Below are 27,383 nucleotides of genomic sequence, written 5' to 3' on the forward strand. Positions count from 1 at the left end.
CAGGAACCATCAAGGAACCACCCAGGAACCTACAGGAACCATCTGGGAACCACCCAGGAACCTAACAGGAACCATCTGGGAACCACCCAGGAGCCTAACAGGAACCATCTAGGAACTATCTAGAAAGGTACAAAGAACCATCTAGGAGCTACCCAGGAACCTACGAAGAACCATCTAGGAACTACCTAGGAACCTACCAGGAACCATCTAGGAACTATCCAGGAACCTACCAGGAAACATCTAGGAATTACCCAGGTACCTACCAGGAAACATCTAGGAACTACCCAGGAACCATCTAGGATGCAGCTGCTCGGCCATGGAAACCCATTCCATGAAGCTCTCTGCTGAAGCACTGTTCTTGAGCTAATCTGAAGGCCACATGAAGTTTGAAGGTCTGTAGTGATTGACTCTGCAGGAAGTTGGCCACTTCTTGGCCTATGAGCCTCAGCATCCGCTGACCCCGCTCCGTCAGTTTATGTGTCCTACCACTTGGTGGCTGAGTTGCTGTCGTTCCCACACACTTCCACTTTCTTATAATACAGCTGACAGTTGACTGTGGGATATTTAGGAGGGAGGAAATGTCACAGCTGGATTTGTTGCACAGGTGGCATCCTATCACAGTTCCACGCTGGAATTCACTGAGCTCCTGAGAGTGACCCATTCTTTCACAAATGTTTGTAAAAGCAGTCTGCATGCCGAGGTGCTTGATTTTATACACCTGTGGCCATGGAAGTGATTGGAACACCTGATTCTGATTATTTGGATGGGTGAGCGAATACTTTTGCCAATATAGTGTATCTCTAAGTTCAGTCTCTAAAACCATCCAGAGCTATGACCAAACTGTCTCCATGAGGACCTCCCCAGGAAAGGAAGTGGAAGGACTATCTGACCAAGAAGGAGATGATGATGACCTGGCCTCCACAGTCACCTGACCTAAACCCAATCCAGATGTTTGGGATGAGATGGACTGCAGAGTGAAGGCAGAAGGACGAACAAGAGCTCAGCATCTCTGAAACTCCTTCAAGACGGTTGGAGAACCATTTCAGGTTCTACCTCATGAAGCTCATCCAGAGAATAACAAAAGAGTTCAAAGCAGGAATCAGAGAATCTAAAATATTAAACATGTTCTGACTTATTTCACACTTCTTTCTTTCCTCCATAATTCCAGATGTTCATTCATAGTTTGATGCCTTCAGTGAAAATCTACAATGGAAATAGTCCTGAAGACAAAGAACTTTTATTTATATATATATATATATATATATATATATATATGTGTGTGTGTGTGTGTGTGTGTGTGTGTGTGTGTGTGTGTGTGTGTATATACATGCATATATATATATATATATATATATATATATATATATATATATATATATGTATGTATAGTATGTGTGTGTGTAGTATATATGTATACAGTACATTACTCATGATGCAGCATTGCTAGCTTTATGGTCAGACTCTGGTTCTCCTACAGAAGAACTGAGCTGCTGCTGATGAGCTGCTGCCTCCTCATTTTCCCCCGAAGTCCCGCTGCGAACCTCCTCACTGCTGCCTGATCACAGGAGACACACAACCGCTTCACATGATCACATGACACCGCTTCACATAATCACATGACACCGCTTCACATGATTTCATGACATCACTTCCCATGACTGACCCTTAGCAGCTCTCTCTGTTGGCTCCTCCTCCTCCTCGCTGCTCACACTCCTCTCACCCTGTGGGAGGAAGCCGACATCATTACATCATCACCTTCATCTCTTCATCTGCTCCTCCTCCTCCTCCTCCTCCTCCTCACCTGGTGAGAGTTGCAGGTGATTTTGCGGAGGCGTGTCCTCAGTTGTAGCTCCTCCCCCTGTGTCTTCAGCAGGAGCAGCTCCAGCCTATCAGATTGCTCGGTGAGCTGCCTGACCTGCTCCCTGTACTGATCCTTCTCCTGCAGGAGCAGCCGTGCCTCCTCCTGCTGCTCCGCCCGCGATGTCAGTGCCTGAAACACCAATCAGAGAGCTCATACTGACTGACATCATCCCCCTCCTCCTGCTGCTCCGCCCTCAATGTCAGCGCCTGAAACACCAATCAGAGAGCTCACACTGACTGACATCATCCCCCTCCTCCTGCTGCTCCGCCCTCAATGTCAGCGCCTGAAACACCAATCAGAGAGCAGCACTCCCCGACATGCTCCTCCTCCTAACCTTGTCTCTCTCCCTGCTCACCTCCTCCAGCTGGCGGAGCATTTGTTTGTTCTGCTGACGGTAAATCTTGGCGTCGCCTTTCAGCTGAGCACAGTGCAGCTCCAGCTCCTCTTTCACCTCCACACTCTGAGAACAAACAGAACCGGACAGACTCAGATCCACCCTGTTCCTCACCCTAGTTCTATGTTCCTCCTGTTCCTCACCCTGGTTCTATGTTCCTCACCCTGGTTCTACGTTCCTCCTGTTCCTCACTCTGGTTCTACGTTCCCCCTGTTCCTCACCCTGGTTCTATGTTCCTCACCCTGGTTCTATGTTCCTCCTGTTCCTCACTCTGGTTTTATGTTCCTCCTCTTCCTCACCATGTTCTATGTTCCTCCTGTTCTTCAGCATGGTTCTGTGTTCCTCCTGTTCCTCAGCATGGTTCTATGTTCCTCCTGTTCCTCACCATGATTCCATGTTCCTCAGCCTGGTTCTATGTGCCTCCTGTTCCTCACCCTGGTTCTATGTTCCTCAGCCTGGTTCTATGTTCCTCCTGTTCATCACCCTGGTTCTATGTTCCTCAGCCTGGTTCTATGTTCCTCCTGTTCCTCACCATGGTTCTATGTTTCTCCTGTTCCTCACCATGGTTCTATGTTCATCCTGTTCCTCACTCTGGTTCTATGTTCCTCCTGTTCCTCACCCTGGTTCTCTGTTCATCCTGTTCCTCACTCTGGTTCTATGTTCCTCTGCTCGGTGGAGTTCTCTCCTCAGTCTGAAGACTGTGGTGAGGAGGTTCATGTGGGGAAACCTGAACCTTCCTGCTGCTGCATCTCCTCCTTCTTCTCCTCCTTCGGTTCCTCCTCCTTCTCCTCCTTTGGTTCCTCCGGTCTGTTGAGATGGAAGAAGGTTCCTGTGGGCAGAGCCCGACTCCTGCTCTGAAACATACATGTTAGCATGATATTCCGTGTTGCAGTCACGTGTTACCCTCTGTGTTTCTCTGCAGGTTCGAACTTTTTTAAACATTAGACAAAAGAACAAAAAGAGAAAAGGCAGCATTGGTAGAGGAGATCAGGAGGAGATGGCTTCATCTAGAACATACACTATATTGTACTATATTTATGGAAGCAAATCAGACTCATCAGATTCTGAATTTTAAAAGCTGCTGAATTTCTTACTTTGAATTTTTTTGCATCAAAATTTCGTATGTGAATTTTTTATGCCTGAATTTAGCTCATCAGAATTCTAAAAACCAGTTAAAAATTCAATGTCTTCAAAATTCGCCATCAAAAAAATTCAATGTCTTTAAAATTCGCCATCAAAAAAATTCGATGTGTTCAAAATTCACCATCAAAAAATTCAATGTTCAAAATTCGCCATCAAAAAAATTCAATGTTCAAAATTCGCCATCAAAAAATTCAATGTTAAAAAATTCGCTGTCAAAATATTCGCTGTTCACGTCTGGGGGACTCAGGCGTAAACAATCGATCCTGGCCAAAATCGAACCAATGCCCAGCCAATCACGTGGCGCTCCTCCGGTCATGTGACGCAGACGGTTCACCTCACAAGACCGGGGTCAACCAGGGCTACCAGCATGAACGACGGCGCTTCAGTGAGTGTATTAATTCTTTTTGTCCTGTATGTGGTTTGTTTTTGTGAGAGTCAGTTAGCTGTAATGCATGCCGTTAGCTGCGCTAGCACAGCGTTAGCCGCGCTAATACAGCGCTATCACAGCGTTAGCCGCGCTAATACAACGCTAGCACAGCGCTATCACAGCGTTAGCCGCGCTAATACAACGCTAGCACAGCGCTATCACAGCGTTAGCCGTGCTAGCCGCGCTAATACAGTGTTAGCCGCGCTAATACAATGTTAGCCGCGCTAGCACAGTAATGAGGTTATACAGACAGCACGTTCTGCAGCTGGGTAGTTGAGTAACAATTTTATAAACGCACAAATGGGTGGAAGTGTGATTTATGCGCCCAAAAATGCAGTTAAGTCACAGAGCAGTAGGGTTGCCACCTTTCAGAAATGAAAATAAAGGACGCCCACCACGGCTCCTTGGGGCGACAGTTCAGTAAAATCGGAAAGATATTCACAGATTCAGAATTCCACCATCAATAACTCATTATAAACGATGCCTCTTTTCCATCGCTGTAAGGTAGACAATGTGCTACAAGCCTAGTTTTATCAACAGTAGCTGTCTTTCAAGCTGCAGAAATAACATTGGTGTCAACAGGAGCCAGTTGAAGGCTGCAGTGATTCTGGTGACACTACAGTGTATCAGAGAGAAGCTATTGAATATTTGTCTCTCTCTTTGCTGTTGCAGCAGTTTTGCAATTTGCACACAGTCCCTGTTCACTCCATAGACATCAATGTTATTCATGCAGCTTGAAAGACAGCTACTGTTGATAAAACTGGGCTTGTAGCACATTGTCTACCTTACAACGGTGGGAAAGAGGCATCGTTTATGTTTTGACCAATGTTGCCAACTCCTCAGTAAGGAAAGTAGCTATTGGCTGTCCTAAAAGTCACTAGAAGTCGCTAAATGATGTCATCGCCTAATTTGCATAATTTCCCGTTTGCATGTAATTGTAATCAACATTGTGGGAGAGACAAAAAGTGAGTTTAAAATACCCAAAATGTGTTTCTGAACTAGAGGCTAAATGCAGTGATTTATTTTAGTGTGACAGTGAAGAAACATTTTCATTTCCATCCCGCTCTGTAAGCAGAGCAGGGATGGAAGGACGGGATCTGCAGAGACTTTGATTCATCTGCCGTCTGGACATGGAGTGATGTGGGTCTCCTCTAATTAGATAGTGGGATGCTGCAGGTCACTAGACTGACCGGCTGTGCTTTGGGAAGGGGAGGAGCTCACAGCGCCACCTGCTGCTCGTTGAGGACAGTAACTGCAGAACGATCCCAGCTTTCATGTCAGACAGGGGCAGATCCAGATTAATTGGGGGGCGGGGGGCACAGTGGGGTACAACAGATATTTTGGGGGGGGGGGGGTTGTAAGTTTTAAAGCTGCTACCGACCTCTCGCTTTTACAAAGTTTTTTTTCATGTTTTTTTTTGGCTCTTTAACCCAATAGGAAAGCTGTATATGACCTTTTCATTTTGGACTGTTAACATTCAAATTATGATGGACTTGTTTCCTTGTTTATGTGAATTACAACATCATTAGCTGCAACATCTGCCTGTTCTGTAAAACTGGTAGCTCAACGACAGCATCCTGAGGGCAATTAAGTGACAAATATTGTGCAAGAACAGCACTATTACAACCCTGACAATTTCCACTTCTTAAAATGTTTACTGCCAATTATCACACATAAAGCAAGAAATAATATTCTGTACTAATACTTCTGTACTACCCAATACACAGTGAATAAATATTATCTTCAAGTCGGGTTATTGTTGTTTATCAGCACAATACAAAAAGATTCATGTTAGACATATTCCAGTTAAGACTAGAATATCATGATTTATGTAAATTTACCTCAATAATATGAATGTTCAGGTTAAGATTGTACAGTGATATTTATTATGTAAGTTTAACTGATTAAATTTAATGACTCTGCACTACAATATTATTTATTATTTAGATTTACATCATTATTATAATATTTAGGGTCAGACTCTACAGTATTAAGATTAAAAAAATCAAATATTCTATAAAATGAAAATACACTGAACTCATTTGGATATAGTTAAGTGAGACTCTACAATATTCTTTGACACAAATCTATCTAAATCAAAATTTTAATCATTTTTACTCCAAACATTTACTGCACTGATTTAAACATTAAAATCACTCCTTTCTAATCCTCTGCTGTACGTTCAAACCTGAGGCCTTAAATAGAAACACACAAGTATCTGATTGAAGGAAATTCTGCAGAGTCCTGGTTCCAGAACATGATGATAGAATTATAGACAAACTTTAACAAAAGCTGCCTGAGAGTTTACAGGTTTTTATGTTAGATTTCTTCAGTAATTTAATGAGAGTTATCAGCAAAAATCAAGTGTTCATTTGATGAACTTCATTTCCTAAAACATCCAGAATTGGAGCTCATATCTTTGGCAGCTGTAAAGTTTCTGCTCCTTCAAAGTTCACAACACAATGAATGAATTCCTAAAACACTCTCAATGCTGGAGAGCAATGTTCCCTGTAATTTTTCCTGAGTGTGAGCAAACACACAAACTCCCTGAGCGTCCCTTGGACCACTGTGAGCAACATCAGACGTGTGCACTGTGGTCACACCAGCATCACATCCATTCAAGTTACATGGTTCATTAAAAGAATCAAATTACAGCATTTACATTTCTGTTAAAACACTTTGTCAACAGGAGCCAGTTGAAGGCTGCAGTGATTTTAGTGACACTACAATGTATAAGAGTGAAGTTATTGAATATTTGTCTCTCTTTACTGTTGCAGTGGTTTTGCAAATTGCAGACGGATCCTGTTCACTCCATAGACATCAATGTTATTCCTGTAGCTTGAAAGACAGCTACTTTTGATAAAACTGGGCTTGTAGCACATTGTCTGCCTTGCAACAATGGGAAAGAGGCACCGTTTATGTTTTGACAACCTATATCTAATGAGTTATTGATGCTGGAAGTCTGAATCTGTGAATATCTTTCCAACTTTACTGAACTTGGGGCCACTATCACCTAAGGAGTGATATATTTAATTTTGAAAAAAACATTTAGCCATACTTAAAGCTTTAAGTGCTTTATTAACACGGAACTAAAAATGTTGTATTGTTTTATTATCACAGGTTCTGTCTGAAAAGAGGTGGCATCATTTTAAACAGTGAAATCAAACTAATAAAATGTAATGACCAACCAGTGAGCAATACTGGATTCTGCAAAAACATAAACAACTTTTTAAAAAATCTAAATCTTATCTAAACACAGTTAATGTATTAACTTATTTTTGTGTGTATGCATGTATTTATTGATTTATTTAGTGCTGTTAACATATCAGAGTTCTGAGTGAGTTTTTCTTAAGATGGGCAAAGGCCATTTATTGATTACATATAGGCTGTTAAATGTTTATTAAAAACTAAAAAGCATTTTAAATAAAACAATTCAATTCAATTCAGTTTTATTTATATAGCACCAATTACAGTCAAATTGTCTCGAGACGCTTTACAGAACCAATATGCCTGAAACCCAGAGCAAGCCAAAAGGCGACAGTGGCAGGAAAACACCCTTTTAACAGGGAAAAAAACCTCGAGCAGAACCCGGCTCTAATGTGGGGGGACCCATCTGCCTGCTGGCCGGGCGGGTTGACTTAGGCATTTATTGAGTCACTAAAATACTGTAGAGTACAGACCACATCAGCATGATTATAAGCATCCTCTGGTAAATTAACAACCAGATACTGATGTCTCTCACCATATGGACTTCAGGAGATGACTGGGGGATGATAAACTGTGAGCTACTGGTTGGGTTCTCTCTGTTCTCATGTTTCTTACATGTTTGTCTCCTGACAGCCGGGTCCTAATGTTTTTTGAGCAACACACCATACTATGACGTTTTTACAATGATGGTTCTACTATGGAACCAGTTTGACATGTTCAGGTGTTCTTTGTGTGAAAACTCAGAGATTTCAGGGATCAGAAGGTGGTTTTCAACTTTCTTTATTAACTTTCTGCTTCAACTTTAAACTAAATTTCCTTCACTAAGCCAGCCCTCTGGACTTCCAGGAAGCTGTGTTCCTATTGGCTGTCCAGGTGGCTGCTTGGTGTTATCAGGAACACCTGAGCAGCTCAGTGTCTTCCTGCTTTATTTAGCTGCAGACAAACATTTCCTCTGCTTCTCTCCACCACTGAACCTGGTTTAGCTCCGTTGCTTTAGTCTGTTCTTTAGGCGTTGGCTTGCAGCTTCCAGCAGTAAAATCGTCTTTAATGTGTTCTTGGTGTGTTTTAGGGCTTTGTACTGGATAGTTGTCTTGGTAAATGTGGTTCTTTAGCCACAGTTAGCACATGGTGCTAATGTGTGCAGTGATTAGTGGATTTGGTGCAGGTGAGTTGTGTCTTTATCTTGGCTGTAGTGAGTCTTCAGAGGTTTTTGGTCAGACACATTCTGTATTCTTGTTTGAGAACCAGCGTTGGTTGTCCAGAAGGTAAGAGTTCCTGTCCTGATTCTCTGTTCTCAGAGGTTCTCTGGTAGGCTGCAGGAGACTTTAGCGTTTGGATTGTGCTAGTTTGGTTTTTGTATGGTTTCATTTGGACGACTATCTTGAGGCTCCTCCATGTGGTTTAGTGAGGTTTTCTGCAACAGTTCTACAAAGCAACCTGCAGCAGAAGAGACTTTGAGAGTTTTTAGGAAGTTCTGGAGACCAGACTTTAGAGCAGCAGAAACATTTATCAGCAGTTTGAGCAGGAGAAGGTGAGCTTCAGAGTAGAAATGAGATGGAAACCTTCTTGACCCGTGTGGTGAGGTCCTTGTACCAAGAGTTTGAGCAGGTTGTGAAGAGTCTGTAGTTCTTTGGTCTGAAAGCACAAGAATCGACTCATTAAAGGAGAAAACAGGAGATATTGTTGGTTCTTCTGTCGCTCTGCAGTTTCCTTAGACTGAATGTCAAGTTTATATATTAAATGATTTCCCATGTGAGCCCAAGAAGACTTCAATAAACTCCCTCCATCCCCTGGACACAACAGATTTTATTACCATGTTAAGTCTTTTTTTAAAAAATATGTTATTGAGTTTTAATCATAGTTTTAGCATAGTTTTTTCTCTTTGCTTCTTTAGTTTTGTCATCTGTGTAAAAGGTGCTAAACAAATAAAGTTGAATTGATAAACTGAATAACTGACTAACTCATGATTGTGGCAACAGAAGTATTTTCATTGTGATTTAAGGGTTTATTTCATTTTTAAGGTTGGGGTTAAAATCTTGACAGAAAAAGAAGATTAAAAAAATAAACTACATAACAAAAAGCAATTAAATCAAAGGAAAAAAATTAATACAGTAGAACTTTTAAAAAGTTTTATTATTAAAAAGATTTAAGAAATTTAAGATGTAATTTCTAATTAAACATTTAATTTTTTAATTAAATGTTTTGTCTTTTAAAAGGTTTAATGATCCAATTAAATGTTTTGCATTTTTTAAAATGTTCAATATTCTTCTTGTTTAATTATATTTTTTAAATGTTTAATTCTGGAAAATATTTTATCTGTAATTTTCAATATTTGTATTTTAAAAATTTTGTTTAATTTCATAATTAAACATTAAATACAATTAAATTATATATACATATACCACCTTTTAATGTTTAGTTTTCTTTTTAAATGCTTCATTGTATTTTCTGTTTAATTCCTATTTGAAGTTTTATTGTCTTTAAGATGTAATTTTCTAATTAAACATTTAATTTTGTAATTAAATGTTTTGTCTTTTTAAACATTTAATTTTTTAATTAAATGTTTTGTCTTTTGAAGGTTTAATGATCCAATTAAATGTTTTGCATTTTTTATAATGTTTAACATTCTTCTTGTTTAATTGTATTTTTTAAATGTTTAATTCTGGAAAATATTTTATCTGTAACTTTCAATATTTGTATTTTAAAAATTTTGTTTCATTTCATAATGACATGTATCTTGTTGAATTATCTAATTCAATATTTTGTCTGTTTAATAGAGTTAAACATGAAATACAATTAAATTATATATACATATACCACCTTTTAATGTTTAGTTTTCTTTTTAAATGCTTCATTGTATTTTCTGTTTAATTCCTATTTGAAGTTTTATTGTCTTTAAGATGTAATTTTCTAATTAAACATTTAATTTTGTAATTAAATGTTTTGTCTTTTTAAACATTTAATTTTTTAATTAAATGTTTTGTCTTTTGAAGGTTTAATGATCCAATTAAATGTTTTGCATTTTTTATAATGTTTAACATTCTTCTTGTTTAATTGTATTTTTTAAATGTTTAATTCTGGAAAATATTTTATCTGTAACTTTCAATATTTGTATTTTAAAAATTTTGTTTCATTTCATAATGACATGTATCTTGTTGAATTATCTAATTCAATATTTTGTCTGTTTAATAGAGTTAAACATTAAATACAATTAAATTATATATACATATACCACCTTTTAATGTTTAGTTTTCTTTTTAAATGCTTCATTGTATTTTCTGTTTAATTCCTATTTGAAGTTTTATTGTCTTTAAGATGTAATTTTCTAATTAAACATTTAATTTTGTAATTAAATGTTTTGTCTTTTTAAACATTTAATTTTTTAATTAAATGTTTTGTCTTTTTAAAGGTTTAATGATCCAATTAAATGTTTTGCATTTTTTTAAAATGTTTAACATTCTTCTTGTTTAATTGTATTTTTTAAATGTTTAATTCTGGAAAATATTTTATCTGTAACTTTCAATATTTGTATTTAAAAAAATTTTGTTTAATTTCATAATGACATGTATCTTGTTGAATTATCTAATTCAATATTTTGTCTAATAGAGTTAAACATTAAATACAATTAAATTATATATACATATACCACCTTTTAATGTTTAGTTTTCTTTTTAAATGCTTCATTGTATTTTCTGTTTAATTCCTATTTGAAGTTTTATTGTCTTTAAGATGTAATTTTCTAATTAAACATTAATTTTGTAATTAAATGTTTTGTCTTTTTAAACATTTAATTTTTTAATTAAATGTTTTGTCCTTTTAAAGGTTTAATGATCCAATTAAATGTTTTGCATTTTTTAAAATGTTTAACATTCTTCTTGTTTAATTGTATTTTTTAAATGTTTAATTCTGGAAAATATTTTATCTGTAATTTTGAATATTTGTATTTAAAAAAATTTTGTTTCATTTCATAATGACATGTATCTTGTTGAATTATCTAATTCAATATTTTGTCTAATAGAGTTAAACATTAAATACAATTAAATTATATATACATATACCACCTTTTAATGTTTAGTTTTCTTTTTAAATGCTTCATTGTATTTTCTGTTTAATTCCTATTTGAAGTTTTATTGTCTTTAAGATGTAATTTTCTAATTAAACATTTAATTTTGTAATTAAATGTTTTGTCTTTTTAAACATTTAATTTTTTAATTAAATGTTTTGTCCTTTTAAAGGTTTAATGATCCAATTAAATGTTTTGCATTTTTTAAAATGTTTAACATTCTTCTTGTTTAATTGTATTTTTTAAATGTTTAATTCTGGAAAATATTTTATCTGTAATTTTGAATATTTGTATTTTAAAAATTTTGTTTCATTTCATAATGACATGTATTGTATATTGCTGAATGATCTCATTCAATATTTTGTCTGTTTAATAGAATTTAATGTAATTTAATGTTTAACTATATTAAACAGACAAAATATTGAATGAGATCATTCAGCAATATACAATACATGTCATTATGAAATGAAACAAAATTTTTAAAATACAAATATTCAAAATTACAGATAAAATATTTTCCAGAATTAAACATTTAAAAAATACAATTAAACAAGAAGAATGTTAAACATTTTAAAAAATGCAAAACATTTAATTGGATCATTAAACCTTTAAAAAGACATGACATGGGTACTTGTATAGCTCAATGGGTTAAGCGGGTGACCAATGTACAGGGGCTGGTCTCTGACGCAGCGGCTTGGGTTCGAATCCCACTCCCGACCCTTTGCTGCATGTTTTCCCCCCGACTCTTTTCCCCCGTTTCCTGTTTGTCTCTCACTACGCCTATCCAATAAAAAGCTAAAAAAGGCCCCCCCCCCCAAAAAAAAGACAAAACATTTAATTAAAAAATTAAATGTTTAATTAGAAAATTACATCTTAAAGACAATAAAACTTCAAATAGGAATTACACAGAAAATACAATGAAGCATTTAAAAAGAAAATTACACATTAAAAGGTGGTAAAACATTTAAAAAGAAAAACCTTAAAGATTTAATCGAAACATTATATATTGGGAAAGAAAAAGAAACTCAAACAAGCCGATAAAGCATTTAAAAAAAACAAACATTAAAAATGTTCTTGGTTTGATTGTGGATAGATTTACTAAGAACTCATTTCAGAAAACTGCCTTCCAGATAAAGTCTACTAGTAGTTGAAGGCATTTATCAAACTAATGTTACCTTCTGATCTCCATAAACTTTACTGTTCAGTGAAGAGAATCAAAGTTTGTTGAGGATTCCTAAAAAACCCGCAGGTGAAGGTCTGAGAAGAACTCAGATTGATGGTCTAAATGTGAAATCAAGACTCATGGTCACAAGTTTTAAGGCTTCTGTTAACCAGAAAGTTCAAACTAACAGAGAACTACAGAGAAACTTTTAAAATTTCAGTCCTCAGACTGTCTGAAGGTTCAAACTAACAGAGAAGTACTGAAGAACTTTGAGGTTTTCAGTCCTCAGACTGTCTGAAGGTTCAAACTAAAAGAGAACTACTCAGGAACTTAGAAGATTTCAGTCCTCAGACTGTCTGTCTCAATCGTACGACGCAGTGTGTAACTGTATGCAGCACAGTGAGACGGCATACTCGTTTCCGTTTTCACGCCGTCTACATCAACGGAATGCACTGAAACTTTGCTCCCACTAGCTTAGCCTCGCCGTAGCACGCAGCTCAAAGGGGCGTGTCCTATCTCCTCATTCATATCTACGAGAACAACGGTGGCTGCACATAAGGACGCCTGACGTTTATTAGCTGCGTAAATACCATTATATACAGTCTGTGGTAAATACGTATGTGAATTGCATCATTGGCTGCAGCAGCCAGTCACCTGGTCACTCACTGACTCACATTGAAAAATAGCACAGAATGAATTGTTACGTGTTTATTTTATTTACAATTTAGGTTGGATTTTTTTTTTGTGCGCAGCGCAGATTTTCTGTGTGCGGAGACCGTGTCAGCAGTGCACAATTGCGCAGCTTAGAGGGAACAGTGCTGGAGAGTGTTTGTGATGCTGAAGCAGTGACCAGTTTTTCTGTTTCTTCTCTGGAGATGCACAATGAGGGACGTCTGCAGAGACTGAGAAAGAGTCTCACCACATCCTGACATGAGGAAAAAGACTTTATTGAAGACTACAATGAGAAAAACTATCAGACAGCAGACGGCTGCATTCAAGGTGAGCTCTGAACATTTGATCTGGAACAGGAATTCAATAACGGCAGCATGAGCTTCATTTCAGTCTGTAGCTGCTGAATTCATGGATGAATCATCTGGCACTAGAGAGGAAGACCATCAAACGTCCACGTCAGCTGATGGAGGTCCAAGAGTCTCACCAAACAAACAACCTACAGAGTGAAGACCTCCAATCTGATTGGACAGCCTCCTATTCAGCCACGTGTGAACAAATGCCTCTAAGCTGATTTGTTTTCTAAAATAAATCTAGTTTGTGTCCTAATCAATGCTTGTGTGTTTGCTTCTTTACACCGCTGTTAACAGTTTAGGCTGTTAAGATTGTTCCAGATAAGACAAGTACAAGATTGTTCAGAGCCGTTCTACCATGAGCCTGACAGGAAGAACTCCAACAGCTACTGAATGTTCCTGTGGTTCCCTCAAGGCTACAGGAGGAGCCCTACGAGGACGAGCCGGTCCACCTGATGGCAGCCAGTCACTTCGGTTCAAAGCCAACACCGACTACGTGGACTTCTACTGGACCACACGGAGGCCTTCAAACCGGACCAACAAGTTCAGCGACTCCCCGACTCGTGGGTCTGAGGACGCCGCCGAGCCTCGGTCCAGCAGGCCTCCTGTCTGTGGGTGTTTGAGTGCTGAGAGGTTTATGGATGCATGTGAGCATCTCTGTGTTGAAACAGCAGCTTTTGACTCACTAACGCCGGGAAAAACCAAGAGCTCCTTCATTTGTGACTTCCACAAAAAAAAACTGATGAAAATAAGTTTGCCAGGGTTCTGACTGATAACAGATTATTAAATAATGAAAGTAATCATTTAAATATTCCTTTAAACAATCCTTTTAGGTCTACATTTCCTTTACACTGACTTCTTGGTATATGTACAAGTATTTTGGGTGGAATATACCATTAAGCCCAACGTTCAAGGGTTCTTCTGGGAATATACCATTAAACCAACCTTTTAGGTAAATGTTCCAAGATGTTGGGTAGAATATACCATCAGATAAACCTTTTAGGTCTACATTGGAAGATTTTAGAGTAGAATATTACTCCAAACCATTCTTTAGCTCTACATTTAAGGTGGAATACTCCTTTACACCAAGATTTTTTGGTCTACATTGAAGGATTTTGGGTGGAATATTCCTTTGAATGAACTTTTTAAGTTTATGTTCAAGGATGTTGGGTGGAATATACCACCTGTTTTTGTGTTGCCCCTCGGCGACCCTAGACAGCCGGGTCCTAATGTTTTTTGAGCAACACACCATACTATGACGTTTTTACAATGATGGTTCTACTATGGAACCAGTTTGACATGTTCAGGCGTTCTTTGTGTGAAAACTCAGAGATTTCAGGTATCAGAAGGTGGTTTTCAACTTTCTTTGTTAACTTTCTGCCTCAACTTTAAACTAAATTTCCTTCACTAACCCAACCCTCTGGACTTCCAGTAAGCTGTGTTCCTATTGGCTGTCCAGGTGGCTGCTTGGTGTTATCAGGAACACCTGAGCAGCTCACTATCTTCCTGCTTTATGTGGCTGCAGACAAACATTTCTTCTGCTTCCCTTCAGCACTGAACCGGGTTTGGCTCCTTTGCTTTAGTTTGTTCTTTAGGCGTTAGCTTGCAGCTTCCAGCAGTAAAATCATCTTTAATGTGTTTCTTGGTGTGTTTTAGGGCTTTGTACTGGATAGTTGTCTTGGTAAATGTGGTTCTTTAGCACATGGTGCTAATGTGTGCAGTGATTAGTGGATTTGGTGCAGCTGTGTCTTTATCTTGGCTGTAGTGAGTCTTGAGAGGTTTTTGGTCAGAGACATTCTGTATTCTTGTTTGAGAACCAGCGTTGGTTGTCCAGAAGGTAAGAGTTCCTGTCCTGATTCTCTGTTCTCAGAGGTTCTCTGGTAGGCTGCAGGAGACTTTAGCATTTGAGTTGTGTTAGTTTGGTTTTTGTACGGTTTCATTTGGACGACTATCTTGAGGCCCCTCCATGTGGTTTAGTGAGGTTTTCTGTAACAGTTCTACATAGCAAACTGCAGCAGAAGAGACTTTGAGAGTTTTTAGGAAGTTCTGGAGACCAGACTTTAGAGCAGCAGAAACATTTGTCAGCAGTTTGAGCAGGAGAAGGTGATCTTCAGAGCAGAAATGAGACAGAAACCTTCTTGACCCGTGTGGTGAGGTCCTGTACCAAGAGTTTGAGCAGGTTGTGAAGAGTCTGTAGTTCTTTGGTCTGAAAGCACAAGAAGAGTCAACTCATTAAAGGAGAAAACAGGAGATATTATTCTGTCACTCTGCAGTTTCCAGTTTCCTTAGACTGAATATAAAGTTTATGTTTTAAATGATTTACCATGTGAGCCCAAGAAGACTTCAATAAAGTCCCTCCATCCCCTGGACACAACAGATTTTATTACGATGTTAAATCTTTTTTTTTTTTAAATATGTTTTTTGGTTTAATCATAGTTTTAGCATAGTTTTTTCTCTTTTTTCACAGTTTTGTCATCTGTGTAAAAGGTGCTGAACAAATAAAGCTCAATTGATAAACTGAATAATTGACTAACTCATGATTGTGACAACAGAAGTATTTTCGTTGTGATTTAAGGGTTCGTTTCATTTCTAAGGTTGAGGTTAAAATCTTGACAGAAAAAAAAGATTAAAGAAATAAACTACATTTTAAAAAAGCAATTAAATCAAAGGAAAAAAACATTTAATACAACAAAACTTTTAAAAAGAAAATTAAACATTAAATACAATTAAATTATATTAAACAGACAAAATAAATAAACAGAAGATACAAAACTTAATTATGAAATTAAACAAAATTTATTAAACAAAAATATGAAACATTGAAGATTAAATATTTTAGATAATTAAACATTTAAAAAATAAAATTAAACAAGAATATTACACATTTTTTAAAAATACAAAATATTAAATTAGATTATTAAACCTTTAAAAATACAAAACATTGAATTAAAAATTAAATGTTTAATTGGAAAATTAAATCTTAAAGACAATAACACTTTAAATAGGAATTAAACAGAAAATACAATGAAGCATTTAAAAAGAAAATTAAACATTAAAAGGTGGTAAAACATTTAAAAAGAAAAACCTTAAAGATTTAATCGAAAAATTAAACACGGGGAAAGAAAAGGAAATTTTTCAAACAAGCCGATAAAACATTTGAAAAAACAATTAAACATTAAAAAGACAAAACATTTGGAAATCAAATCAGACATTAGAAAAGAATAAAAGGTGAGAAAAGAGCAAAACTAAACATTTAAGAAGAATCAAACTAAAGACAAAACATTTGAAAAGACACCAGTTAAACTTTAGAAGATCAAATTAAACAGAAGAAACAATAAAATGATCAAAAGAGCAAAAACAGATAAAGGTCTGAAAGTATTTTCTAGTCTGAAATGAAAACAAGTTGTTTCTTCAAACATTTCCTCTCTTCCTAGTTGAAGGCATTGATCAAACTAATGTTACCTTCTGATCTCCACAAACTTTACTCTTCAGTGAAGAGAATCAAAGTTTGTTGAGTATTTCTAAAAAACCCACAGGTGAAGGTCTGAGAAGAACTCAGATGGATGATCTAAATGTGAAATCAAGACTCATGGTCACAAGTTTTAAGGCTTCTGTTAACCATAAAGTTCAAACTAACAGAGAAGTACTGAGAAACTTTTAAAATTTCAGTCCTCAGACTGTCTAAAGGTTCAAACTAACAGAGAACTACTCAGGAACTTAGAAGATATCAGTCCTTGGACTGTCTGAAAGTCAAATCTAACAGAGAACTACTGTGGGACTTAGAAGATATCAGTCCTTGGACTGTCTGAAAGTTCAATCTAACAGAGAACTACTGTGGGACTTCGAAAATTTCAGCCCTCAGACTGTGTGAAAGCTCAGGTCCTGAGGACTCGGGAGGTGTGGAGGCTTTGGAAAGTCTTGGAACTGAGGGTTCCACCCTCCAGCACAAAGGCTGAAGTCCAACCTCCTGAGAAAAACGGTCGAGTCGAGACTCGAGTTAAAAAAATCTCGAAAATGACAAAAAATAGATGATAAATGCGCAAAAAAAAGAAGAATTAGTATCTGAGCGAATAGCTCAGGGGGATAAGAAGACAGACTACCAAGCGGAAGGTCGCAGGTTCAAGACCCGCCACTGGCCTTTTTTCATTCTTTGTCTTTGTCAGTATTTGAGAAAATTTAAGAAGGGTCTGGTCTTGAACCAGCGACCTGCAGCTCCACAGGCAAATCCTTAACTCACTGAGCTACAGATCAGATACAAAGAAATGATTTCGTCGTCCCTTTGGCATCGTAGTTCCTGAAGTGACCACATGGGCGGAGCCAAGGCGGAGTCTGGGTGGAGTCAGGGCGGAGAGTAGGCGGGGAGGTGGGTGGCGGCCTCCCCCCTCTACTCCCCCACCTCCCCCCACCGCCCACCACACCTTCCCCCGCTCGACGAGTTCTTCGAGTCTCCACGAGTTCTTCGAGTCTCCACAGGCTTTCCCGAGTTTCTTGAGCTTTCACGAGGTCGGAGGCAGAACAAGTTGTCATGAAGAGGTGTTGAAGTCGGCCAGGATGGACTGACTTTTTACAGCGACTAGAAGGAGGATGACTAGAAGAGCAGGTCTTTAACCACCATCCATAAAATCCATGGAGTCGACTCCAGAGAAATGAAGGAAGGTCAACTTTTATCAACCTCCATCCAGATGTTCAACTTGATATCTTTACTTTGACATTTTTAGCACCACAAACCTTTAGTATCACAATTTATTATCATTTATTAGGACTTTCATGGAATCCACCAGCAGATTTAGTTTTTGTTGAGAAACTTTATTCTTGTCATCGTGGGACTGCAGTATTTAAAACTGTTCCTTCTATTTGACCTCATGTTTATTAGTTTTAGTGGAGAAAGTTTGAATTGTCAATTAGTCTCTTAAAAACTAAATAATAAATTGGATTAGTCAAGTTTAAATTTCCTACTTTGTCATATTTTAAATATGACAAAAAATTGAAAAATAAAGTGTCTTGAGACAATTTGACCTGTAATTGGCATTATATAAATAAAATTGAATTCAAATTGTATGTATCTTGTAATGTTGGAGTAATTCAGCCATATATGTTGGAAAACACATTTTCTTTGACCATTAATCTGTTGATTGTTTTCTCCAGTAATTAATTTGTTTTGGTTTATAAAATGTCAAACCCAAATATATTCAGTTTACTGTCATAAAAACCAAAAAGATTTACATTCATGATGCAGGAATCAGGCAGTTTTTCACTTTTTATCTTAGTCAGAAAGATAGTTGATAATGTGTGAATTGTTGCAGCTTGTGAGGCGTAGAAGGTTTTAATCTTTGGGGCCGAGTGTCAAAAAACATTTAGAAACCAACATCAACAAAACACTCAACAAAGATTTGAACATCATTGAAGGGAAATCCAACTTTTACATGACAATGTCTAATTAAAGGACATTTATTTCCAATGTAAATGTGTGATATTTATCTTCGGGAGCTTTCTCTTCACATCGTCTTCCACCTGGACTGGTTTGGTCGGGAGCATGTGCAACAAACATTTGAAAAACTGCACTTTAACATCAATGAATGACACTGAAGTTTAATCTCTACATAAATGAGACTGAGTCTGGATGTGCTGCTCTGTCATTAACTCCTAAGTTTAGGGAAAGTTCAAACAAAAGAGGACAGTTCAGATCAGACTTGAGAATGAGCTGATTTTGAACAAACATCTCAGACTTTCTGAGCTTCAGCACCTACAGCAAGATATTTTAACAACAAGCAACTCAAGAGATCCAGAAGTTGGAGAAAGTTAGCTTTAGCTGAGCCAAAGAACATGTGGGACGCTAACCTAGCAAACATTTCAGACTTTTCTCTGTGAATTCAGAGAAATAATTTCCTATTTAATGACAGAGCTACACATCTTAACTCAGTCTCATTAAAACAGACTCTAATTCAGTGTCATCCATCCATATTAAAGTGCAGTTACCCAAAATGTTTGTTGCATGAGCTCCAACAAAACCTGTCCAGGTAGAAGGCCACTTTGACAAACAGGAAGTGGACGATTCCAAGCAGATTTATAGAAGGGAGAACTGGACTGTACTAAGTGTGGTGGAGTATAGAGGGGTGTTTTGTGGGTTTTTAAGGCTGATATTGATTATTAGTGAGATATTTGGAGTAAATATTCATTTGCAGTAAATTAAGGTATTTAAAATCTTGGAGTTAAACTTAGAAGAACACAAACTCTAACAGAATACTTTGTTGATATGTTTTTGTTTTGTTTACAGATGTTAAGTTAAAGGAGTTTTATTTGTGACGTATAACCAATCAAATCACTCCAGAAGACAGAGCGACCACAGGTAGATAAAGGTTCAGAGCCAAAGTAGCACCATTTTTAAATGTACTTATTACCATAAATCAGCAAAAACAATAAAATACTGATAATCAGTAAATCAGTCAGCCCACAATTACTACAATTCTACAATGTATGTCTCTTTCCTTTGACTTGTTATTTGTACAATATACGATATTTATGAAGGCGTTTTTTCATACCAAAGGCTCTACTATGATGTTTTCTAAGAGACATACGATGTTACTCTGTTCTGGCTCTGGGCTGCTGCACTCCTCCACTGTTGTTTTCTGGATTGTACTCAGCTTCATGCCTTCGTCCACCTGGCCTCCGTTGACTCGTCCCACCTGCCGTCTCTGGAGCTGAAGCTGGATTGGAACAGACCAAATACAGTCCAATCACGATGCCAGCTGCCTCTCAAAAGGCTCCTTCATCTGGCAGGTGGCAGCACTTCTTCTGAAGGGAAGCTGAGCTGGCCCGGCAGAACTTTGGAGATGTGTTCCAGTGGTTGGTGGATGTGTGGGGAGATAGAGAGGGACCTTTGAATTGTTCAGAAAGGAAAACGGGGAACCCACTGGTAGTTTTAGTTTAGGGTGCTACTGCGGTGTGTTTTTGGGTTTTAAGAGGTGAACAGGAAGAGTTTTTTTTAGTATTGATTATCTTTTACTTTGTTCCTGGTTGGAATGCCCATCAATGTCAACATGAAGTTCACTTTTAGTTCTGTTTATTTATTTTTATTTTACTAACACCCATTTGCTTTTAACCCCCTCACATGTTGTGTTGTTGTAAACTTAGTCTTTCAAATAAATACTCGTCAAACCCTCTGGAAACCAGCGTTTGTACTGTTTTTGTGTTGCTCCTCACCTACTTCAGACAGCCGGGACAAAACAATGTTTTGTGGACTAAAGGCTTTTCTATGACGTTTTTAGAGCGACATGCTATATTATGATGTTTTTAGACCAAAGGCTATAATATGACGTTTGTTGGATGACATGTTATACTATGACGTTTTTAGACCAAAGGCTATACCATGACATTTGTTGGACGACATGCTATACTATGACATTTTTAGAGCGACATGCTACACTACGAGATTTTTAGAGCGACATGCTATACTATGACGTTTTCTGAACGACATGCTATACTATGACGTTTGTTGGACCAAAGACTATACTCTGACGTTTTTGGAGCGACATGCTATAGTATGACATTTTTAGACCAAAGGCTACACTCTGACATTTTTTGAGTGACATTCTATACTATGACGTTTGTTGGACGACATGCTATACTATGACTTTTTAAGAGCAACATGCTAAACTATGACAATTTTAGAGCAACATGCTGTACTATGGACATTTTCTGGACCAAAGGCCATACTATGACGTTTGTTGGGAACATGCTATACTATAGGCTTTTTTAATTGACATATTACTATGATGTGTTTTTTTTTGTTTTTTTTGTTTTTTTTTAGCAACATATAATAATTTGAACAGTTTTAAAAATTACTATACCTTTACTTGTGCAATGAAATATTATTCTTTTTAGGCAAAGGCCATGTTTGATTACATATAGGCTATTAAATAAATGTTTATCAAAAACTAAAAAGCATTAAAAAATAATAACCAACTTAGGCATTTACTGAGTCACTAAAATAGTGTAGAGTCTACGGCCACATCAGCATTATTATAAGCATCCTCTGGTAAATTCACAGCCATACACTGTAGGAAATCTAGCTGATCTCATCATGATGTCCACTTACCATATGGACTTCAGGAGATGATTAGATGATGATAAACTGTGACCTGCTGGTTGGGTTCTCTCTGTTCTCATATTTCCTCCATGTTTGTCTCCTGATGCTGCCTTACTTCAGCCAGTCCATGAGCAACAGAAAACACAGTTTGCCTTGTATCCATTGCCAGGGGTTCCACTCTTCCCACTCCAGTCTGTACATTTGCAAACGTTTTTGCTTCTTTGAACGTGGTGGAGTTTCAGGTGTAGACATTTTTAAACGTGCGGGTGCAGCAGCATCTGTAACCAGGCAACCAGAGACAGGACCGGACACACAGAGACGTATGAAGTCTGTCCACTGGACCTGGCATCGGGTCCTCGCTACAAAGGTCCTATGAAGATGAAATTGGCTGCCCTTAATATTTCCTGTGTTTTATTTTATTCATTATGCAGTTTTGATGAGTGTGTGACAGACGTGTATGGGGCATTTATGAAAATACGGAACAACTTGCGTCCCGTATTGATTCAATACGGGACGCAACAATTAATTGTCAAATAAAGGACGTTTCCGTATTTTAAGGGACGGGTGGCAACCCTACAGAGCAGTGTAAAGAAACTGGTCACCTAGCAAACTGAATTAGTCTAGGTAACACTTTGTTTATTATGTGTGTTTTCTGCTCATGTTAATGTCCTGGTTTGATTCATTTTAAATTACTCCTGATCTTGAAAGGTTTTAAACTGTGCAGTCAAAGTAGTTACAACTGTGAGCGAATAGCTTGAAATGAACTGCCCTAGACTGCCCTGTTCATAGCCCACCATTCTTTCACAGCTATATCAAGAGTTATTGTGCAATGATAGATAAATGCAGCCCATTTTTCAACCGTTTCCTGTTTAGTATGCATACCCTCCTCTTAATTTGTTCTAAAAGAAATGTCTAATGAGGCAGTCTAGTCTTTCAGTCAGGTTAAGTCATTTTTCCCATTGGTGGTTTGCATTATATAGCTTTGTTTTTCTCTGTTCTAGGAACTATTGTTAAATCATCTTTATGTGAGACTTGGTTCTCGTTTGGAGCATATTCTCAGACGCATGCCTCTGGAACTGGACTTCTTAGAGTTCACTTGCACACAAGAACTTGTGTTTTTAAATGATTTATCTAACCAAGTAGAAGTTTACCCAGCTATTTTAAATGCACTGACACAGCTACACCATCTTATCAGCTCAGAAAAAGAAAACAGGAATCAGTACATTGCAACTGTGCACTCAGTGAGACGAGCAGCTGGGCGACAAAGAATGGTCACATCCCCAGAGCACCTTTGTAACTTACTGGAACTTAATATGTCTGTCCCATTTATAGATAATGGTATCTGTGAAATATTAACTGAAATATTTTTAAGTGGACCATAGACCTAGTTTCAGTATTTTCTTTCTCACATTCAAATTTGAGGCTATATATATAATATATATGTAAGATCTCAAGAATAATTCAAGATAAAAGCCTGAAATTTTCATTTATTTGTCTTGCTAACATAAGCATATCCGACTGCGATTAAATACAGCGGTGGAAAAAAGTTTTTGGACACCTCATACATTTGTGAAATATTGCATTAAGAATCCCTCTGAGGTCTTCAAATGCAATTTCTATTAGTTCAGTCACAGCCATAATACGAAACAAATCCTAAAAAAGTCAATAAAAACTTGAAATTCATTGGTTCCTTAAAAATAAGAAATTTTGAGGATTGGGTCATTTTGGTAGAATTTAGTTTTGTTAGTCATGTAAACAATAAACAAAAAAAGCATCATTTGTGTCTGTCTAATGCAGTCACACCTTTTGAAACACAGAAGACTTTCCAACAAATATTTCACGATAATATTTGAGATTGTGGAAAATTTTCAAGGTGCCTGAAAACTTTTTTCCACCACTGTATCTGTCAAAGCATGAAAATTTGCCATTGGAAAAATGCCACTATATTCAGAAGGATATATGTGGTCATGGTTCCATTATGCCAATGTCATGGTAATGACTGGATGCAGGGCTAATTTACAAAGAAACTACACAAAACAACATGTCAGGTTTCGAAGACTGGACTTTTCATAGACCACTTCATTTTTTTCATATTTCAACTCACCCATAATCTGAGATTATTGATCTACTTGTTCGGTATTATACATTCTTCATCATTGTTCTGAGATAGTGTCATTCAAACAACCTCAAATTTCAATGTGCAAAAAAATGCCTGTTGAAGTAGGTTGACAGTGACAGGGCAATTTATAAATATTTTTTGCTCTGACAGTATTTGGCAGCCTATATATATATATATATATATATATATATATATATATATATATATATATATATATATATATATATATATATATATATATACTTTCAGCCTATAAATAAAGCCTATATATATATATATATATATATATATATATATAGGCTGCTGTTTTGTAATATTGCAACGGATTTTCATCCCATTCACCAGTGAGAAAATAAAGTCAGTACAGTCCAGTTCATTTTTAACTCCTGCTTTAATGCTGTGATTGCATGTATTGTTCACCAGAAATATTACTTTATACTTTAAATGTATGGCAGAAACACGCATACTTGAGCCAGATAACCTGTCAGGTGAGTTGGGAGAACAGGTAGGGGAGGGAATCCAAAAGTGCACTTAGTTTTGTCAGTCAAGTAAAACTAACTAGAGAACAACACCTAACATATCTTGACTGGCAAGTGCAAATACAGGCCAGGATGTCAGTCTTAAATGATGTGTGGTCCTTGTAATGTCCTGGGAATGTAAGGTCTCATAGCAGGTGGAGGCTGTCAGGTATCTGCCATTCACTACTTCTGAGGAGAGAGTTCTTGGTAGAGTCTCCCATCCAGTCCAGAATTTCACCAGACTGGTCAGTTCAGACGGTGTTGCTATGGAGTGGATTAAAATTGATGGAATAAATGGCTACAACAAATGATCAAAAACAATCTAGGGTACGCATACTAAACAGGAAACAGTTGAAAAAAATGGGCTGCATTTATCACTATCATTGCACAATAACTCTTGATATAGCATTCTGTGAAAGAATGGTGGGCTATGAACAGAGCAGTCTAGGGCAGTTCATTTCAAGCTATTTGCTCACAGTTGTAATTACTTTGACTGCACAGTTTAAAACCTTTCAAGATCAGGAATAATTTAAAATGAATCAAACCAGGACATTAACTTGAGCAGAAAACACACATAATAAACAAAGTGTTACCTAGACTAATTCAGTTTGCTAGGTGACCAGTTTCTTTGCACTGCTCTGTGACTTAACTGCATTTTTGGGCGCAAAAATCACACTTCCACCCATTTGTGCGTTTATAAAATTGTTACTCAACTACCCAGCTGCAGAACGTGCTGTCTGTATGACCTCATTACTGTGCTAGCGCGGCTAGCGCTGTATTAGCGCGGCTAACGCTGTATTAGCGTCGCTAGCGCTGTATTAGCGCGGCTAACGCTGTGCTAGCGCAGCTAACGGCATGCATTACAGCTTACTGACTCTCACAAAAACAAACCACATACGGGACAAAAAGGATTAATACACTCACTGAAGCGCCGTTCATGCTGGTAGCCGTGGTTGACCCCGGTCTTGTGAGGTGAACCGTCTGCGTCACATGACCGGAGGAGCGCCACGTGATTGGCTGGGCGTTGGTTCGATTTTGGCCAGGATCGATTGTTTACGCCTGAGTCCCCTGGACGTGAACAGCGAATTTTTTGACAGCGAATTTTGAACATTGAATTTTTTGATGGCGAATTTGGAACATTGAATTTTTTGATGGTGAATTTTGAAGACATTGAATTTTTAACTGGTTTTTAGAATTTTGATGAGCTAAATTCAGGCATAAAAAATTCACATACATAATTTTGATGCAAAAAAAATTCAAAGTAAGAAATTCAGCAGCTTTTAAAATTCAGAATCTGATGAGTCTGATTTGCTTCCATATATATTGCCATGCACACCTGTTCCTTGGCAACAGAGCACGCCTGCTGGCGACACCGTCTCTGGTCCTGCAGCGCCCTCTGGAGGCGGTTAAGCTCTGACATCAGGAACTGAGTCAAACCAGATTCTCCTGCTGTGTCTGAAAAACACCCAGAAATAATCAATAATCGTTCAATAATCTATCAGTAATCTATAAATTATCTATCAATAATCAATCAATAACCAATCAATAATCAAAAATCAATAATCCATCAATAACCTATCAATAATCAATCAATAATCTATCAATAACCTATTAATAATCTATCAACAATCAATAATCCACCAATAACCTATAAATAATCTATTAATAATCTATCAGTATCCTATCAATCAATAATCCATCAATAACCTATAAATAATCTATAATCAATAATCTATAATCAATAATCTATCAATAATCTGTAATCAATCTATAACAGACATGTGGACAGAGAGACAGTTGGACAGACAGACAGGTAGACAGACAGATAGACAGGTGGGCAGACAGGTAGACAGAAAGGTGGGCAGACAGGTGGACAGACAGACAGGTGGACTCACCGATCAGGATGCTGAAGGTCTTGTTGGGTACAGGTCGGGATAATCCAGCTCCAGACTCTCCAGGAACGCCGTGTAACTTTTGACCCCTGTCCTCTGGAGAGTGTCCAACAAAGCTCCTAGAGAGACAGACAGGTGGACAGGCAGACAGACAGGTAGACAGACAAACAGACAGACAGGAAGAGGAACAGTTCAGAGGTCTAACTGTCCAAAACGTCTGCTGACTCCTAGAACAGGAGGAACATAGAACCGGACCCAGATTGTGAAGAGCTGCTCCTCGTCCTCGGCGCTGATCACCTGACCACAGAACAACCAATGAAAACCCAACAGGCTCCCCGAGAGGAGCTGATTGGTTGATGAGTACCTGACACTGGCGCAGGTAAGGAGTGATCCTGGACGGATCGATGGTCTTAATGAGCAACATCCTGAAGTCCTCCAGCTGCAGCCAGCACAGGTCGTCCTCACAAGCCGCCTCCATCGCAGTACTGCAGTAGTACAGTACAATAGTTAGTACTACGGCCTGGAGGATCAGTACTACAGTCAGTATTACAGTCAGTACTACAGTCTGGAGGATCAGTACTACAGTCAGTATTACAGTCAGTACTACAGTCTGGAGTATCAGTACTACAGTCAGGACTACAGTACTACAGTCAGTACTACAGTCAGTACACAGAAAACAGTACTACAGTCAGTACACAGAAAACACAGTACTACAATCAGTACTACAGTCAGTACATAGGTAGCACAGTACTGCAGTCAGTATTACAGTCAGTACACAGAAAACACAGTACTACGGCCAGTATTACAGTCAGTACTACAGTCTGTAGTATCAGTACTACAAACAGTACTACAGCCAGTACTATAGGACTACAGTCAGTACTACAGTCAGTACTACAGTCCATATTACAATCAGTACTACAGCCAGTACTACAGCCAGTACTATAGGAGTACAGTCAATACTACAGTCAGTACTACAATACTACAGTCAGCACTACAGTCAGCACTACAGTCAGTACTACAGTCTGTATTACAATCAGTACTACAGCCAGTACTACAGCCAGTACTACAGTCAGTACTATAGGAGTACAGTCAGTATTACAGTCAGTATTACAGTCAGTACTACAGTAGTACAGTCAGCACTACAGTCAGTACTACAGTCCGTATTACAATCAGTACTACAGCCAGTACTACAGTCAGTACTACAGTCAGTGCTACAGGACTACAGTCAGTACGACAGTCAGTACACAGAAAACACAGTACTACAGTCAGTAATACAGTCAGTACTACAGTTAGCACTACAGTTAGTACTACAGTCAGTACACAGAAAACACAGTACTACGGTCAGTACTACAGTCAGTACTACAGTCAGTACTACCTGCTGCCATCTCTTTCAGTTGTTCTATTTTCTAAAGAATTCATGTTGTGGTACTTCTTGTTTTCCCGTCAGGCTCCGCCCACTCTGAACTGATTGGTCTGAATACTTCTGAAT

At 37.7% G+C, this 27,383-nt stretch overlaps 1 protein-coding gene and 2 long non-coding RNA genes across 7 annotated transcripts; 1 reads left to right on the forward strand and 2 right to left on the reverse strand.

Moving 5' to 3' along the window:
• Positions 1–1,414: 1,414 nt before the first annotated feature.
• On the reverse strand, positions 1,415–27,276 carry LOC129349130 (caspase recruitment domain-containing protein 9-like). The gene is given in 9 exon segments (XM_055011344.1): positions 1,415–1,555; positions 1,664–1,721; positions 1,802–1,990; positions 2,196–2,321; positions 25,339–25,457; positions 25,898–25,927; positions 25,930–26,021; positions 26,109–26,191; positions 26,259–27,276. Coding segments are annotated over 9 exon segments (939 nt in total). The 5' UTR covers positions 26,373–27,276; the 3' UTR covers positions 1,415–1,427.
• Positions 12,049–13,535, forward strand: LOC129349044 (uncharacterized). The gene is made up of 2 exons (XR_008601862.1): positions 12,049–13,256; positions 13,320–13,535. It is a non-coding gene; the product is annotated as an uncharacterized LOC129349044 (long non-coding RNA).
• On the reverse strand, positions 13,184–25,062 carry LOC129349043 (uncharacterized). 5 transcript variants are annotated; one of them, XR_008601860.1, is made up of 4 exons: positions 24,927–25,062; positions 23,952–24,266; positions 21,375–21,479; positions 13,184–15,485 (listed from the first exon to the last, which is right to left on the reverse strand). It is a non-coding gene; the product is annotated as an uncharacterized LOC129349043 (long non-coding RNA). The 5 variants fall into 5 exon arrangements; XR_008601861.1 differs by lacking the exon at positions 13,184–15,485 and adding an exon at positions 17,707–20,154; XR_008601857.1 differs by lacking the exon at positions 23,952–24,266 and having other exon boundaries at positions 21,375–21,735; positions 24,927–25,057.
• Positions 27,277–27,383: the final 107 nt, after the last annotated feature.

Source organism: Amphiprion ocellaris, chromosome 6 (genome assembly GCF_022539595.1).
Source record: "Amphiprion ocellaris isolate individual 3 ecotype Okinawa chromosome 6, ASM2253959v1, whole genome shotgun sequence".
In the NCBI taxonomy this organism is placed as follows: domain Eukaryota; kingdom Metazoa; phylum Chordata; class Actinopteri; family Pomacentridae; genus Amphiprion; species Amphiprion ocellaris.